Source organism: Salmo salar, chromosome 04 (assembly GCF_965601325.2).
Source record: "Salmo salar chromosome 04, fSalSal1, whole genome shotgun sequence".
In the NCBI taxonomy this organism is placed as follows: Eukaryota; Metazoa; Chordata; class Actinopteri; order Salmoniformes; family Salmonidae; genus Salmo; species Salmo salar.
In genome coordinates, this window is record NC_138294.1 from 16,530,772 (window position 1) to 16,548,423 (window position 17,652).

General features: G+C 43.4%; 1 protein-coding gene across 2 annotated transcripts; it reads left to right on the top strand.

Annotated features, from left to right (window-relative positions):
- The first annotated feature begins 4,963 nt into the window (after positions 1-4,963).
- LOC106610364 (uncharacterized) lies at positions 4,964-14,519 on the top strand. Of its 2 annotated transcripts, none has more exons than XM_045716452.2 (13): positions 4,964-6,730; positions 6,948-7,214; positions 7,469-7,897; positions 8,176-8,604; positions 9,352-9,780; positions 10,037-10,303; positions 10,422-10,679; positions 10,791-11,036; positions 11,298-11,558; positions 11,808-12,191; positions 12,276-12,545; positions 12,749-12,832; positions 12,987-14,519. In XM_045716452.2, exons 1-13 carry the CDS (start codon positions 5,271-5,273, stop codon positions 13,051-13,053), a joined length of 4,851 nt encoding a protein of 1,616 aa, XP_045572408.1. In that variant the 5' UTR covers positions 4,964-5,270; the 3' UTR covers positions 13,054-14,519. The 2 variants fall into 2 exon arrangements, with proteins under 2 accessions (XP_045572408.1, XP_045572410.1); XM_045716454.2 differs by having other exon boundaries at positions 11,301-11,558.
- The last annotated feature ends 3,133 nt before the right edge of the window (positions 14,520-17,652 follow it).

The following is a 17,652-nucleotide window of genomic DNA, read 5'->3' on the forward strand; positions in this document are numbered from 1 at the left end:
TGGGGGGAGCGAGTTTCACCCCACTGGTACTGGGTGCTGTGGGTGCTGGTGGGGGCGCAGGCTGTTGGCCTGCCGCGTTCAGGGGGCCGAGAGCGCGTCGGTCCCAGCTCTCCAGGCGCGCCAACACCTGATCCATGGCGTTCCCCAGCCGGTGGAGCAGGGTGGAGTGTTGGTCTACGGTTTCCTCCATGGACATGGCTGGCGCTGAAGCTCCTGCTGACTCCATTAAGTTGTGGTACGTGATTTCTGTCACGAGCTGGCTCGAAGAACAACAGGAGAGGTAGAGTCAGGCGCAGGAGACAGAGAGTTCGTGACCACACTTCTTTATTTGAAGCAACTGGATGTGGTCGCCAAAAGTATAGGGGCGCAACCCTTAAATATTCTGCGGTGGTGTACACAAAGAAAATAAACCACTGGCAGAAGGAAAACTCAGTACACGTTCTTTTAGCACAAAACCCCGGACAAGCAACACAATCACGTACAACCACATACATCCTACGCTAACCTAAATAACCCCCCCTTACTAATGACTAACCCAAAACAGGTGCGTGCCTACCTAGACCTAACCAAACGAAAGTGAAACAAAAAGGGATCGATGGTAGCTAGTAGGCCGGCGACGACGACCGCCGAGCTCCGCCCGGCCGAGGAGGGGCGCCACCATCCGTCACTGTCGTGACATACACTGACTCTCTCCCCTTAAACCTGCTGCTAATATATTTACTACGTGTTGCATATTAGAGTCAAATGATTCATTGCCAAATGATTCATGCCCAAAATGATTCACGGTCAAATGATTCACGGTCAAATGATGCCCTCTGATAATGCAACAGTTGAAATGGGATTCATCTGGGAAGTAAAAAAAATATTGTTACATTCACAGTTGTCATGACATGAAATAAACATTGTTTTGTATCATGAACTACAATATTCAAAGAATTACTATGCTATTTAAATAGGTTGTTGAATATAATGAATAATACAACAACAAAAAATCCATGAATGACAACTGCCACAGAACATAACATTTGTAACCTAGTTTTTATCTCCACAATCACTGATGGGAAGCAATATCATGTTTATCTACCCTTCAAGTTATAATACACAGCCACTACAATTCAGGACATTCCCAACATACACACATTGTTTAGCCATAATTATGACTTTGTAACTGTGGTAACTAGTGACGACCAGAGAGAAGGGTTCTGACTAGGTGGAATACAGCTATGTATTCCACCTAGTCAGAAGTGACTTTTTCGTAGCAGGTTAGGAGAACTTACGCAGCAGGTTAGGAGAATTAACGTAGAAGGTTAGGAGACTGAGGTTAAGGTTAGGGTTAGTTACATTGCTCTCCTAACCTGTAACGAAAAGTAACATCCGGTCGTAACTGTACTCCTTCTAGTCACAGCCAGAGAGGAGGGCTGACAGCAGCCAATACTGTGGCTCTGCAGATGCTTGGGAATCCAATGCATGTAGCCTGATCAGTCATTAATTAGGCTAAATTACTTGACAAAAATGTTTGTTAGCGGAATTTTGCAACCCTAATTTAACTGTAAAGAAACGCTCCACTTCACTAGAGGGTGCTTTTTGGCCCTGGTCAAAAGTAGTGCACTATAAAGGGAATAGGGTGCTATTTGGCATGCAGACCCGTGACATGTTTGTTTGCCATTATATCATTGAATAAGAACTAAGAGAATGTAGCATTTATGTCATTAATATATCAGAACTCAAGACTACAACATTAGTAGGTATGCATGGGGGGGCGGGGGATATCATGAGTTTTGTAAAAATAACCATAATATATGTGGACCACTAAGATGTTTGTTTGCGTTTGTTGAAAATGATATTGTACATTGGTTACACTGTCTGTCCTTCCTGTTCTCTTCAACCAGTGTCATGAGCCCCGTTTATACCTGGTTCTAACATGAGTCCTTTGTCCTAATCTTGTCCACATTCTGGCTGTGCGCACATTTTCAGACAGGTGTAGATGATTCACGCATTGTGATGTGATTGTGATCAGATCTTCTTGCCCACCTCTGAAGGTAGTTAGGCACGCATTGAATATGGACAAGATCAGGACACAGGTAACACCAGGTATAAATAGGGCCAAGATCTGCCTGTGTGATCATCATAATAATAATATCAGTAATAGTATTATGGGAAATAGCCATCAGAAATATAATAAAAGCATCATATTGAAGAAATATGTTTTTTAAACATTGTTGTCGAAGCACCCTCAAGTGCGTCCGAAATGGCACTATATTCCCTATGTCAAGGTAGGCAACCTGTTCCTGGAGTGCCTCAGGTACTGCAGGATTTTGTTCCAACTAGGCACCACACCTGACCAACTGAGCTAATTGATCAATTCAGTGATTGCCTAAATTCAACACACCTGTGTTGTGGATCGCAGGGGTGTCCAACCCACCATAGGGCCCTGGTCAAAAGTAGTGCACTCTAAAGGGAATAGGGTGCCATTTGGAATACACAGTCGGACATGTTATATAGAAAAGGAGGAATGAGGAGAAGAAAAAACAACCCTGGTTAATTTTTCTAAATGTTTGTATTGTAATAATTACTATCTAGTGGGGATTTCTGATAAGTTGGGTTTTAAACAAATGCAAACAGAGAAGAAAGGAGAGAGAGGAGAGGAAGGAGGGAGGAGAGAGGTCAAGAGAGAAAGGGATGAGAAGATGAGAGGAAAGAGAGAGGGGAGAAGAGGAGTGTTACCATGACGTCAGCATGTCTCCCTGGGGGACCAGTCAAATTTAGGGTAATCTAACTGTGGTCTGATACTGTCCATTTGTAGGCTGCTTCTGGCCCAACCCATCGGTTTCTGGAACCAATCAGAACAGTCAGAATGAGTTTGCATTCTAGAAATCACCAGGGAGGGTGGCAAATCCATACGCATCATGGAGAAGAAATGTCAGTTGGTCGGAGCGATGTGAATAGGTAGCCAGGCAAGGGTAGGTAGGCTATCCATCCTTCTTCAATGCACTGATCAGACATGACTGCTCTGGTGGAATCCGTACTGAAGAATTATTATGTTTAACTTGTATAGGAGAAGAAAAATACTTTATTATGGAAATGATGGAAATGTGTATTCTGCTGTACCCAACACACACACACACACACACACACACTAGGTTGGAGAGGCTGGATCTGTCATAGAGGAGGAAGGATGCATTTTTCTGAATACTTATGGCAGGTACCCTACACATAGCCTAGGTGTTGTCTTAGTTGGGCTACATATTAATGTTATCATGTAATTACATAATTGTCCAATTTAAATGCAATATTCAGCTCAGAATTCACTTTCAGGATATCTGGGTAGGCCTAATATACTGTCTATGGAGATTTGTTTTGACAAGCTCTTGAAATCGATGGGCTTTTTAGGACGTTGTTTTGATGTTCTACGCTCACTCGGCCGTTCGCTCACATTCCGGATTTAAACTGGGGTGTATTCATTAAGAACCAAACGGAAATAAACGAGCAGAAACGGGGAGGGACTAACCTGAGAAACGCTCGTTTTCGTTGCAAAACATTGTGCTACGCTATGCACTTGTGAAGTCAACCCTGGCAGGTACTGTTTTACTCTCTCTTTCCTCTCCTCTCTCATCCCCTTCTCTCTTCACCTCTTTTATCTACTCACCCCCCTATCTCCTTTCTTCTCTGCATTCGTTTTTAAAACCAAAGCGCCCAGTTTTAGTGATACAACAACACCACGTTTAGTAGCCAAACGTCGACGACATGAGTAGCTTAGAGCTGACGCTATTCCATGGTATCTCTATCTGAACGTTCCAAAACGTTCCATGCGGCTGAACTCGCCCAAATAATGTTTTTATACGCGGAAGTATAAGTGAAAGTAAAAATAGCTAAAGCTACTTAAGAAAGATAGATAGAAAGATTTTGGGGACAAGGTAAGGCTTTTCTAACAATCGATAACGGATTGTGAAACCAACACATGATGTGCTGTGCCCAGCCTTTGTCCTACTACTTATTTATTTTTCTTTTTTTACTATTAAATGCGAATTATTTGGCAAGTTTGTGACTATATACCCATGGAACATATACATTAAAGACAACTGCTCTTTCCATGAGTTGGTCCTGCTGCCCCCCTGGGTGCACGTTTTGGTTTTTGCCCTAACACTACACAGATGATTCATAAAACCAACTCATGATCAAACATAGATTATTTTAATAATCGTTTTTGCCGGAATTCTCAATTTCTAATATGTGTAAACACAAGTGCGGGATTTACTTCTGGGTTAACAGAGATTAACACATGCCCAATGACCATAGTTTAACTGTCATACATCATTTGTCGAACCCAATCAGAACCCCAAGTATAAGCTTGTTTTAACCAATTGTCATAGATACATTGACATTCAGTTGGTGTATGTTTTTTCAAAATATAATATTTTTTAAAGAAAAATAAACATACTCATTATTTGACTGTTCTACTATTGACTGACTATATACTATCTTCTAGATATCCTTCATGTTGGGACATACCAGTGATGGGGCAGAATCCCACCCTGTGACATGGCTTGTACAAGGCAATCTGCTTTAGAGTACATTCAAAATGGAAGGAGACTTCTTGTTGAAAGGCTCCGGAATCTGTCCCTCATTGTGGAAAACCTGTTCCAGCGCAAGGTTCTTCACGAGGAGGAAGTCAGTAAAATTCAGGCAGAAGTTGATCGTTTTGACCAAAACAGAAAAATACTGGACTGGGTCACGGCCAAAGGAGAAGCTGCATGCTACGAATTACTGATGATTCTAGACATCACAAGGAAGAGGACCTTAGACAATGCTGACTTACAGCAATGGATAAGCTGCTTCCCCTTCAAGGAAGACCCAAAGATGACAGACTACCTTGTTTGCAAGTGATATATTAGTGATATATTATATTATACAATTAGTATCCAGTACGTAGTATACATTTTTTTTAGTTGCGTTTCATTTAGCTTACTGTGTGCATCGGGTGGACAGGGTTTCTGTTGGCACAGTGCATTTACTCTCTCTTTTCCTTTGTATCATTATTTTAGGTTCAAAACCGTGTCACAGATATCAGTCACAGCTGAAATGTAAAGCTCGAAGGATCACAGAGGGTGCATGGAAACAAACCTGTAGTCTCCTACCAGAGAGATGTAGAAAGGAGGTGACTTTCTCTTACACTCCGCTTGTGTTAGATACAGACGTGCCTTCATCTCTCTCTAAAATCAAAATGAAGAGCAAAAGATGCAAGAAAGCTCGCCCTAAAGAGCTTCATCCCCATGGCCAAACAGGAAACATCCCCGGCTGACCTGCTTAAAACACCCAAGAGAAGGATAGTCTTAGTTGGAAAACCTGGAATTGGAAAGACAGCAGTCGCCCATCAAATGTTGAACCTCTGGGCAGAGGAAGATCATAGAGAACTAAATTACATGTTTTATTTTGATGTGAGAGACATTTCACCCAGCACGAATCCCATGAGACTGGAGGACCTTCTCTTTAACATGTACAGTGAGCCAGAAGAAAGTAGAGAAGAAGTGTTACAGGATATTAAGAAGAACTCTGAAAATGTTGTCATCATTTTTGATGGAATCACAGACCTCTCCTTTCATTCAGTAATAAAGAAACTTGTCGACAAGGACCTCCTCCCTGATGCAAAGATTGTGATCACATGCAGACCAGAGGTTCCATCAGGAGACTTCCTGACAGACTGGCCCTCGTTCCGAGTGGAGGTGAAAGGGTTTAGTAATGAGTCCATCCGGGCTTACTTAACAAAGATGCTAAGTGCTGAGCCTAACCCTACGCCAAACCATGACTCCTTGAGCAGTGTGTTAAACAACCTAGAGTTGTTCAGTCTGTGCCATGTCCCGATGTATGCATTGATGGTGGTTGCCTGCATTTATTATTCTACCCCAGAGGCTTCTAAGCAGCCATGGCCTACAACTAAGATGTACATCAACATCCTCCGTTACTGCATCCTAAAACACAGTGGCAAACAGATGAATGATCTTGACAAGTGTCTCATAGAAAACAGAGAAAAAATATTGTCTTTAGCAAAAATTGCTTTTTATGCAACACAGCAAAAAACAATGAACTTGACAGAACTGAGCTGCGAAGTAAGCAGTGTCCAGTTTTCTTTCTTGGGGGCGCTTATGATTATGGTCGAGCCCACAGTATCGGACACTTACTCTGCATTTCTCCATTACACAATGCAGGAGTTCGTTGGTGCCCTTTGGCTCTTACAGAATCCAGACAAAATCAGAGAGTTTCTACAGAAGTGCCAGACAGAAGAATGGAAACACACAAAACACATGGTTCCTTTCATGTGTGGGCTTCTGAATGAGAGGAATATTCGATTGGTAAATGGTCTTGTTCCAGCTCAACAGATCAAGATGACGTCAGATTGGTTCTTCAAGGAAGTGGTGAACACATTTCTTCCACTTCAAACAAACCAAGATCATGCAGAAGGTGGTGCTCCTGAGTTTGAGGTAGATCTTTTGTTTTTATGTCAGTGCTTGTATGAATCTCAGTCTACTGAGGCCTGTTTGCTTCTTCTGGACAAACTGGACTACAATCTAGACCTGGATGAAGAACATCTTGATCCTCACCAGTGCTGTGCAGTCTCCTATATGATCAGTCAGTCTGCAGAGAGAAAGGTTGACTTGGACCTGAACAGCTGCACTGTGTCAGACCTAGGACTAAGGCTGATACTGGGCTCTCTGAAGAATGTCCAATATCTCAGGTAATATTTGTGTAATTTAGTTATCTAATGCACCAATTTATTTCCAATTAACTAGTCAAGAAATAAAAATTAGGATAAGGCAAACCTTATCCTAAAGTTTTTACATTTATATGTTGTATTCTCCTCCACTCAGATACTGAGTTATAAACACCTCTGTTTCATGCTACTTTGAAACTTTTGACGAATTTAATTATAATATACTCTTTTCTGATCATAGATCTGACCCCTCAATGCTGTGTCAACTCTGGACAACTTTGCTGAGCGGTGAGGCAGACATTGACTTCACCAGCTTACTTGGTCTCTGTGGAAATGAGTTGCGCCTTCCATTCCTGGGTGAAAGACGAGTGTTTGAGAGAGCAGAAGAAGTGATGAAGCAGAGCCTAGAGAGGGTTAACCTCTGTCTCCACTGGGATCGGAGACCTCTTCTCAGTGAAACTCTCAGCAAGACCATTTTAAAGTGTTTACCACATATCAACAAACTCAAGTGAGTGTTTACACTGCCAGTATGTATTTATTCAATGTCTTTGTGACTATTAATTAATTTAACTCAATTAAAAACATAGGTTGTGAATGTAAATAGGAACAATATCAAGAGGTTAATATCTAGACAAAGAAGACACTGCAACAATACAACAAGAGACACATGGCAACAGTATTTAGTCTGTAAAAGTGGCAGTCACTTTCTCCCTGTATTTACAGTATCTAAATGTAGACTTTCTTATGCTTTATGGTTCCCAGTTTTACCCCACTACCAGATCAGAGAGAATCCCCTGAAAAACTAGAGAAAGAAGAGAAAGCAGTCCTACTAGATTTGTGTCTACAAGCAGGATTAAATCACAGAGAAACATTCAAGGGTACTGTGAACACACTGCTGTCACTGTTCTCTGTGTATCAAACTGAAAGGTATGACATCCTGCTGGATCTGTACTCACATGTGAAGTACAATAGGAAACAAACAGGCAGAAGTATCCTTCCATCATTGGGACCACTTTACCAGCCAGCTCCTGCAGTCTGGTTCATAGACCTCTCAGAGAGAAAGGTCTCCCTCCTACGAGAAGTGCTGAAACTCCAACCAGAGAAAAAATCCATAGAGCTGAAAGGCTGGTCAGATGAAGAGAGTGAAGTGAGGAGTTTCCTTCAGTGTCTGCCCTACATCTCACAGCTCAGGTGAGTTGAATCAGTACAGTTCAGGGATTGTAGTTGTCTGTCCCTTTATTTCCCTTTAGAGAGGTTTGTTTGTAGCTTTCTGCATTAGCCTAATATGCTAAGTATACACATACTGTTTTGAAAAGATGCAATCTTACTTTGTAGTCTACGGAACAATTCAAGTGCATGATGAGTGTAGAGAGATAGTTGTACTTTATCTACTATAATGTAACAATTAGAAATTCATATCATCCCTCCAACACTTTCTTCACCTCTTTAATGTTAAACTGTTTGTGTAGGATTTCTCCACCACAGGATCAGATCGGATCCCCTGAAGAGTGGAGAAAGAGAGAGAAGACATTCCTACTGAATCTGTGTCTTCAAGCAGCCATCCATGAGAGAGAAACCATACAAACAACTGTAGAGAAAGTGTTGTCACTGTCTGAAGTTTATCACGATCGGAAATGGGATTTCCTGCTGGATCTGTACTCACATGTGAAGGACTATGAGACTCAAACAGGCAGGAGTGTCCTTCCAGCATTACAGCCAGTTTACCAGTCAGCTCCTGCAGTCTGGTCCATAGACCTCTCAGAGAGAAAGGCCTCCCTCCTCCAAGAAGTGCTGAAACTCCAACCAGAGAAGAAACCAGTAGAGCTGCGTGACTGGTCAGATGAAGAGAGTGAAGTGAGGAGTTTCCTTCAGTGTCTGCCCTACATCTCACAGCTGAGGTGAGTCTGATCAGTACAGTTGAAGGATTGTTGTAATGAGTATGATGGGAGACAGAGAGCGCAGCAGTTGTTTATTTAGTAAAGGACCACAGGAGGACAGGTAGAAGTTCATAGACAGGGAATCCAAAAAGGTAACAGTACAGGGGAAAAAGGATAATAGCGTAGTCCGGGAGATCAGACAAGAGGTTGATGACAGGAAATCTGACAGGCAAAAATACAGGCAGGGAATAGGCAAAAAAAAACATTGTTAGTGAGGATGGGCTAAAACTACGATACACTGGAGGACTAATATGGAACTAAACAGAACTCCAAATAGAATGTGTACAAAAACAAACCATACCTCACAATGATGGGGTGCAATGAACTGAACTAAATAGTGTGTGTAAATGACATACAGGTGTGTGAACAGGTGATCAGAATTCAGGTGATTGGGATCTGGAGAGTGAGCTGTGTTCAGGGGACTATGTGTTTGAGAGTGTGAGCTGGAAGCAGACGTTACAATTGTTGTCTGTCCCTGTATTTCCCTTTTAAAAAGGAAGTTTGTTCGTAACAACCTAATATGCTAAACATACACATACTGTTTTGAAAAGATGCAGTCTTACTTTGTGGTCATGATTATAAGGAACGATTGAAGTGGATGAGTTTAGAAAGAGAGTCATGTTATTTTACCCACCGTAATGTGACCATCGGTAATGCATATTATATCTCACATATATTCATCTATTTGTTGTGAAACTCTTCATGCAGTTTTACTTCACCACAATATCAGAGAAGATTCCCTGAAGAGTGGAGAAAAAGAGAGAAGATATTCCTACTGAATCTGTGTCTTCAAGCAGCCCTCCATGAGAGAGAAACCATACAAATAACTGTAGAGAAAGTGTTTTCATTGTCTGAAGTTTATCACGATCAGAAATGTGATTTCCTGCTGGATCTGTACTCGCATGTGAAGGACTATGAGACTCAAACAGGCAGGAGTGTCCTTCCAGCATTACAGCCAGTTTACCAGTCAGCTCCTGCAGTCTGGTCCATAGACCTCTCAGAGAGAAAGGCCTCCCTCCTCCTAGAAGTGCTGAAACTCCAACCAGAGAAGAAACCAGTAGAGCTGCGTGACTGGTCAGATGAAGAGAGTGAAGTGAGGAGTTTCCTTCAGTGTCTGCCCTACATCTCACTGCTGAGGTGAGTCTGAACATGTGTGGTGGTTAGTGATTATGTGATACTAATAGTGATGTGTCTTTATGAAATCTTGTAACATTAAACCTCAATGTTTACTCAGAATACCTGATCTATAAAACTCAGATCACGTTATGTCATGGCATATTATGGAACTTTCTCTGTAACATCACATGGTTTTACTTTTCCATATGACAGTTCAATATTCATGTATTCTAAATGTCGTTTGATTAAATGTGTCCCTCATGTTTTGCTGTTTCAGCTGTGATTCTGACAGGTTCTTCCAGCGTGTGTGTGAATCCATCCCTGTGAGGTCCAGAGAGGATGCCCAGCAGTTGGCCTCTCTCCTCCAGGCCTTGGGCTCCACCCTATCACTGGGAGGACAGTTACCCAGGAAAACATGCAGGTCTGTGGGGAGAGTCCTAGGCCTCTGTGCCTCCAGAGTGGACCTCACTCTCACCCCCAGCAAGATCTCTCTGAAAGGAGCCTCGCTTCTCTTCACACATGTGTCACAGCTACACAAGCTCAGGTATGTTTTGTAAGCTAGATTTTACAGGTCTATTAATTAGTTTGATTTCTTTTTGAGCATTTTATCTGAGAAGGTTTCTCTGTTTAAAAGTGGCTTGAGTTTGTTTTTTTCATTCCAGGCTGAATGTGGGCATGGCAGTGAGACTGGCCAGACTGGTTAGGAGGACAGGGAGAGGGGGTACTCCACTGACTGTCCCAGAACTCTCCCTGGTCCTGAAGAGCAGCCAGCCACCAGAGAGAGTGTTATCCAGAGCTCTGAGTAGTGTGGCGTCCCTGCTGAGACTCTGGACGGTGCAGTGTCTGGACCTGACTGACTTCTGCATCCAGGGTCACTCTCTCATCACACTGCTGTGTCACCAGGACCCTCTCACTCTCAGGTCAGTTTGAAGCTGTTGTTTTTTTACTAGTAGAAATAGGTAGAACTTATACTTGTGTTTTTATTTATATCTGTGTTCATTTCTGACTGCCTATATTTTCCAACCTCCTAGACTGCACTCAGACACTCTGCAGCAGCTGGCTGTAGCTGTGTATGAAGCTCAGGACAAGGACTTGACTCAGTGGTTCCTGGAGAAGGTTGGTGGAGACCTGACCTCCTGCAGGCTGGACTGGGACGTGCTTCTCTCTCTGCTGCAGCATTCAACCCACAACATCACAGTGGACCTCAGGAAGAACAGGCTTCTAGAGAAGAACATCTCAGATCTTCTCCCCTTTCTGGGAAGGGTTATATTCAAGAGGTGAGTGAACTTAATTTTATATTTAAAGACTTTTTTAGAAAGAAGAAAACAAATATTTTACCCAGTGACATTGTTTTGAGTTATACCCTGTATTATCATTAGGGTTATATGCAAGAGGTGTTTGATCTTTATTTATTAATATTGATATTGATGTTGATAGACTGTTAATGTTCTACCCAGCTAGTTGTTGCTATGTGAGTTGTCCTTTTTAAAACCTTAACATAACCATGACAATCCATTCTACATCCAATCTTCTTTCAGAAGGCTCAGTTCCAGCTTTGTGAAGTCCACCATCAGACAGATCTATGACAGTAGAGACAGTGACTGTGTGTCCAGTTTGTTGAGGTCTTCAGACCATTGGATCAACCTGAGCAGCAGAGAGCTGGACAGAGTGGACTGTACTGCTCTGTGTTTCACCCTGCAGCACAGCCACCAAGTCAAAGTCAACCTGCTGTGGACCTCCATACCACCGGGGGAGATAGAGAGCATCCTGCCTCTTCTGGACAGAGTCTCCCAACTCAGGTTTAGTTGGCACTCTTTTGACCATTTTAGAATGGATAGAACTATGGTGCTTTACACTGTCTGACTCTGATTTTAACCACTAACCCTAACCTTAGTGTAATGCACTTACCTTCCCCTTCAATTCCACCCCTGAGGGTAACACATGGGAGTTGACATGATACACAGAGTTGTAGTGTGTTTTATCAGTGTTTTATTGTGTGCTGGTGTGTAAATAAGCCTGTCTCTGTCTCTCTCTCTCTCCTGCTGTAGTGTTGACAGGAAGCTGTTGCTGAGTTTCCTCCACTCCTGCACTGCCTCTCAGATCCTGCAGGGGGCACTATCACCACCACCAACGATAACAACAACAGCAGCAGAGCTGCTCAGGGCTCTGCAGCACAGGCTGGACTTCTCCTGCTCCTCCTCTGTGGACCTGTCAGCTCACGACCAGGGGGAGGCGCTGTGTCTGACCACTGACCACTGTAGGGCCATAAACTCTGTTCTGAAGCAGAGCCAACACAGCACACGGGTGGTTCAGAACCCGACCCGAAACCAGCCCCGACCCCAGCCCCAGGTGCAGCTCATCCTAAAAGACTGTGAGGTGGAGCACGGAGCACTGAGAGAGCTGCTTCCCATCTTGCATATTGTCAAGCTGAGGTTAGACACACAAGGACAAACTAGTTTATAAAAGTAGGAGTTAGAGCTGTCTCATAATGTTATCTCTGGTTATTGTTCCCTCAGCCCCAGCAAAGCTCTGCTACTTCAGCTGCTGGACCATGTGTGTGAAGGGATTGAAGAGGGGGTTCTGAAGCACACAGAGTCCCTGTGCAGAGCCCTGGATGGGGAGCTGGACCTCAGTAAGACCAGGCTGAACCAGAAGGCCTGTGGATCTCTGGGCCTGGTTCTGGAACACTCAGAGGGGCTGTCAGAACTGGACCTCAGCCACTGCCAACTCACAGACTGCCATCTACAGCCCCTGCTCACACACCTACACAAAGTTGAAGTCCTGGAGTGAGTGGGTTTCACTGTGTGTGTGTGTGTGTGTGTGTGTGTGTGTGTGTGTGTGTGTGTGTGTGTGTGTGTGTGTGTGTGTGTGTGTGTGTGTGTGTGTGTGTGTGTGTGTGTGTGTGTGTGTGTGTGTGTGTGTGTGTGTGTCCATGTGACTACATGACAAATGTCTGATCCTTCATTCTCTTCCTGTCTCTGTATTGTAGCCTGAGTCACAATGACATCACTGATGCTCTGACCGACAGAATACTCCAATTGGTCTCTACCAACACTTCAATACGCACCGTACGGTGAGTGTGTGTGACGTCAGTTTGTGTGTACACGTGAGATCATATGGTCTCTTTTTCTGGGTGCAACTATTTAATGATGTTGATCTGTAGTTTAATGTTCTAAAAATAATAATAGTGATGATGATGATGATGATGATAGTGCTCTTCTCTACAGGCTCTTCAACAACAGAATCAACGACAGAAGTCCGTTCCTGACAGACAAGAGGTTTGAGATCTGGTGAAGCAGCATCAGGTCCAAGTCCAGACAGAGGAAGAGAAGATGGATGTTGAGCAAGAGAAGATGGATGTTGAGCAAGAGAAGATGGATGTTGGAGATGGGTGTAGTAGCTACGAAGCCTCGGCAGGGTGAGACTAGAGGGACTTTTCTGACCAGCATCTCATCAACCTTGACCCTAACTGTAACCTAATTTTAACCAATTCTTAAATATTGATTTGCATGTCAGCCACATCCCCTTAGTTTTTAGCTGACCTCATCATGGTGTCAGACGAACGGCAAGTGATTTTGGGACTAAGGTATTGTAAAAATAGTCGAGACTCCAGAACTCTGGAATGTTCTGAGTGTAATGGATAGGAATGTGTAGTTTTATGTACCTCTTACATGGTTCTTAAAAACACAGGAACATGTGTAGTATAACGTTTTTGGAGCTTTACTTAACTTGATGATTTTTGTGATCAGTCAATTTGTGAAATTCCTTCAGAAGGAATAGATTGTATATGCATTTCTATAGTCTAGTATTTATCAGGTGGATGGGAACGTGTTCTACAGTTGCAGTGGGAGACTTAATACATGAGTGTTTTGTTGCAGGTCAACTGCATGGTATTGTGTTACTCAGGCTAGCCTTGTTGTGGACCAAGCTTCCCTATTCAGGAAGCAAGAGGTGTGTTGAGTTCGCTTGAACGTTTGCTACGTTGTGCAACGGTTTGTACTGAATGACACGTTTCCCCAAAATGTTCTTGAACAGACTTCGAGGTACATTTGGTGGGTGTGGCGAGGTGTGGCTTGAAGCAATGAGTGACGTATTTTTATTTTTAAAGGGCAGTGGCCATGCTGACAGCATTCTCCAACCCACAACCCAACCCTTCCCCATTTTTCAACTGGTTGTTCAGTACAGCACCGTTTCCGTACAATTGAACCTTTTCAGAACGTAAAAACATACTGATCGCAGCCCTGGTGAAGTCCATGGCAGAAAGTAACTACAAGTGTGGTGGAAACCATTGATGCCTCGCAACACGTCAAACCAATCAATTGCCTTGCTTATGCGGAGCACTAAAGGTGCCCACTAGTGTAGTAGGAGCAACAGTGTGAGAGGATGCCCAGGAAATTGCTGATGTATAACATAGCCTTTATGTACACACACCATAACAAAATGTATTTAGTAGAGCAGTTGTAATACCTTCATCGACGTGTGAAGAACATTACACGCAGCTTCCTTTTTAGGGGCATGTGGGGGAGGTTTCTTAAAATATAACATCCAATCAAAATGTAGCTGCTGGAACCCAGCAAACCATTCTAACTGTTTTGGCTAATACAAAATTCTCCAGACCTCCAAAGGAGGCATGACAACAATGTGATTTTGGAGGTATGGCTACATGAGACTAGTACAAGCCTTTCTCATATCAAAACAAACTATAAGAAATAATACATGAATATTTTGTGTTTTTAATAAATGTACCTTGAGGCCCATGATTGGTTTTTGACTGTGTTCTCTTCAGGTTGAAATCATTACTAGTAAATCCTAAATAATCTTTTTCGAGTTAATGCTGGTATTAAAGCGATCCCATCCCATGTGTATTTATTTTCATGAGAATTTAAGTTGAGAGCTTAGCACTATGGACCAGCAGACGGGGTTGATTCAGAGAGCCTTGACTGGGGTTGGAACCTACAACCATGCTTCAGAGAGCCTTGACTGGGGTTGGAACCTACAACCATGCTTCAGAGAGCCTTGACTGGGGTTGGAACCTACAACCATGCTTCAGAGAGCCTTGACTGGGGTTGGAACCTACAACCATGCTTCAGAGAGCCTTGACTGGGGTTGGAACCTACAACCATGCTTCAGAGAGCCTTGACTGGGGTTGGAACCTACAACCATGCTTCAGAGAGCCTTGACTGGGGTTGGAACCTACAACCATGCTTCAGAGAGCCTTGGCTGGGGTTGGAACCTACAACCATGCTTCAGAGAGCCTTGACTGGGGTTGGAACCTACAACCATGCTTCACAGAGCCTTCACTGGGGTTGGAACCTACAACCATGCTTCAGAGAGCCTTGACTGCGGTTAGAACCTTCACAATGCTCTTCTAGAGCCTTGACCAACTCCTTTCTTTATTAAGCCCACAGACAGAATCCTGAGGCTATGACTCACTCTCCAGCTAGGGGCCGCTGTTGGTCGAAGTCTTTAGCTTATTCTTTTAGACAGATTCAAGCCTGGACTGGTCAATGTGGTTTTGGTAGCACTAACCTGATGGTGATAGAAGCATTGGGTTCCTTCTCCGGTTAATCCTGTCTCTACTTTTTCCTCCATAACCACTGCTGGTTACTGTTCCATATCCGTCGGGGGGAATCCCAGGATGAACCACTTATCGCTTCCTTCCGGCCAACAAGGCACAACCCTCCAGCCATCTTACGTGTCACAGCTACTCCCAGCAACCTTTACCTCCAGCAGCCTTTACCTCCAGCAGCCTTTACCCCCAGCAGCCTTTACCCCCAGCAGCCTTTACCTCCAGCAGGCTTTCACCCCCAGCAGCCTTTACCCCCAGCAGCCTTTACCCCCAGCAGCCTTTACCCCCAACAGCCTTTTTATCCCCAGCAGCCTTTTATCCACAGCAGCCTTTTATCCCCAGCAGCCTTTACCCCCAGCAGCCTTTACCCCCAGCAGCCTTTACCCCCAGCAGCCTTTACCCCCAGCAGCCTTTATCCCCAACAGCCTTTTATTCCCAGCAGCCTTTTATTCCCAGCAGCCTTTATCCCCAGCAGCCTTTACCCACAGCAGCCTTTCCCCCAGCAGCCTTTACCCCCAGCAGCCTTTACCCCCAGCAGCCTTTACCCCCAGCAGCCTTTATCCCCAGCAGCCTTTACCTCCAGCAGCCTTTACCTCCAGCAGCCTTTACCCCCAGCAGCCTTTTATCCCCAGCAGCCTTTACCCCCAGCAGCCTTTACCCCCAGCAGCCTTTACTTGCTCAGCTTTAAGGCAACCAGGATAGAGAGCCAGCACTGGTTTCGAACCTACAACGCTGTGCTTTGGGGGTGAGATCCTTACGCCAGAGCCACAGACTTACACTTATCTTCGGATTCCGACATCAATGTTTATCACCTAAAGCAGCATCGTTGAGTTTTGAACCTATAACCTCTTGGATGAAAGGCAAGTACTCAAAAAAATCAATTCTAGCTCTTAAATTAAATGGCAGTAGCCTACATTCGCTGTATGATTTTCAATTACAGCATTATTTAATCTGCAGTTATTCTTCTGATATTTATTCTGTTACCAATAATATTTACATGTTAATATTATCTTCTGATTACAATTATTATGTCTCATATTTTAACTAAATGTAATCTATTAGCTTTCATAATATAAGTAGGTATATCTAGCTGTCAGATACGTTCTGAATTTCTAATGGAATGGCTTGTCATGCACTTTGTAAAAACCCACAGTGAATGTTTGAAAAATATGCACACATTTTGCAAGCCAAAGGTTGTGTTTTCGAATCTCATCAAAGATGACTTTAACTAATTAGCAATTTTGCAACTAGTTAACATGTTAGCTAACCCTTCCCCTAACCCCTAACCTTAACTCTTTAAACTAGCTCCTAATCCTAACTTTAACTATAGCCTAGCTAGCGTTAGCCACCAAGCCACCTAGCTAACGTTAGCCACAACAAATTGTAATTCGTAATATATCATACAAAATGGATGGACTTTCACAAATTATAATGAACAAAAATATAAATTCAACATGCAACAATTTCAAAGATTTTACTGAGTGTCACAAGCGTCGATGAAAGGGGACCAAAGCGCAGCGGTTAAAGTGCTCATCTTCCTTTAATTATTTAATAAAGTGAACACTTAAAACAAAAATAACAAACCGACAATCAACAGTTCCGTAAGGCACATAGGCTATACCGAAAACAACCACCCACCAACCCAAAGGAAAAAACAGGATGCCTAAGTATGGCTTCCAATCAGAGACAACGAAAGACACCTGCCTCTGATTGGAAACCAAACTCGCCCACACATAGAAAATGAACATAGAAAAAGAAAACTAGAACATATCCCCTGGAAACAAACAAACCCCAAAACACACAGAAACAACACCCCCCTGCCACGCCCTGACCATACTACAATGACAAATGACCCCTTTACTGGTCAGGACATGACACTGAGTTACAGTTCATATAAGGAAATCAATCAATTTAAATAAATTCATTAGGTCCTAATCTATGGATTTCACATGACTGGGAACACAGATATGCATCTGTTGGTCACAGATACCAATGTAACCTTAAATAAAGGTAGGTGTGTGGATCAGCAAACCAGTCTGTATCTGGTGTGACCACCATTTGCCTCATGCAGAGTGATACACATCTCCTCACATAGAGTTGATCAGGCTGTTGATTATGGCCTGTGGAATGTTGTCCCACTCCTCTTAAATGGCTGTCCGAAGTTGCTGGATATTGGCGTGAACTGGAACATGCTGTCGTACACGTTGATCCAGAGCATCCCACACATGCTCAATGAGTGACATATCTGGTGAGTATGTAGGCCATGGAAGAACTGGGACATTTTCAGCTTCCAGGAATTGTGTACAGATCCTTGCGACATGGGG

Excerpts from the sequence above, each read along its gene's own strand:
- LOC106610364 (XM_045716452.2), top strand. The coding sequence starts at position 5,271 with ATGGCCAAACAGGAAACATCCCCGGCTGACCTGCTTAAAACACCCAAG. Across the intron at positions 6,731-6,947 it reads AAGAATGTCCAATATCTCAG|ATCTGACCCCTCAATGCTGT; the intron begins GTAATATTTGTG and ends TTCTGATCATAG. Across the intron at positions 7,215-7,468 it reads CCACATATCAACAAACTCAA|TTTTACCCCACTACCAGATC; the intron begins GTGAGTGTTTAC and ends TATGGTTCCCAG.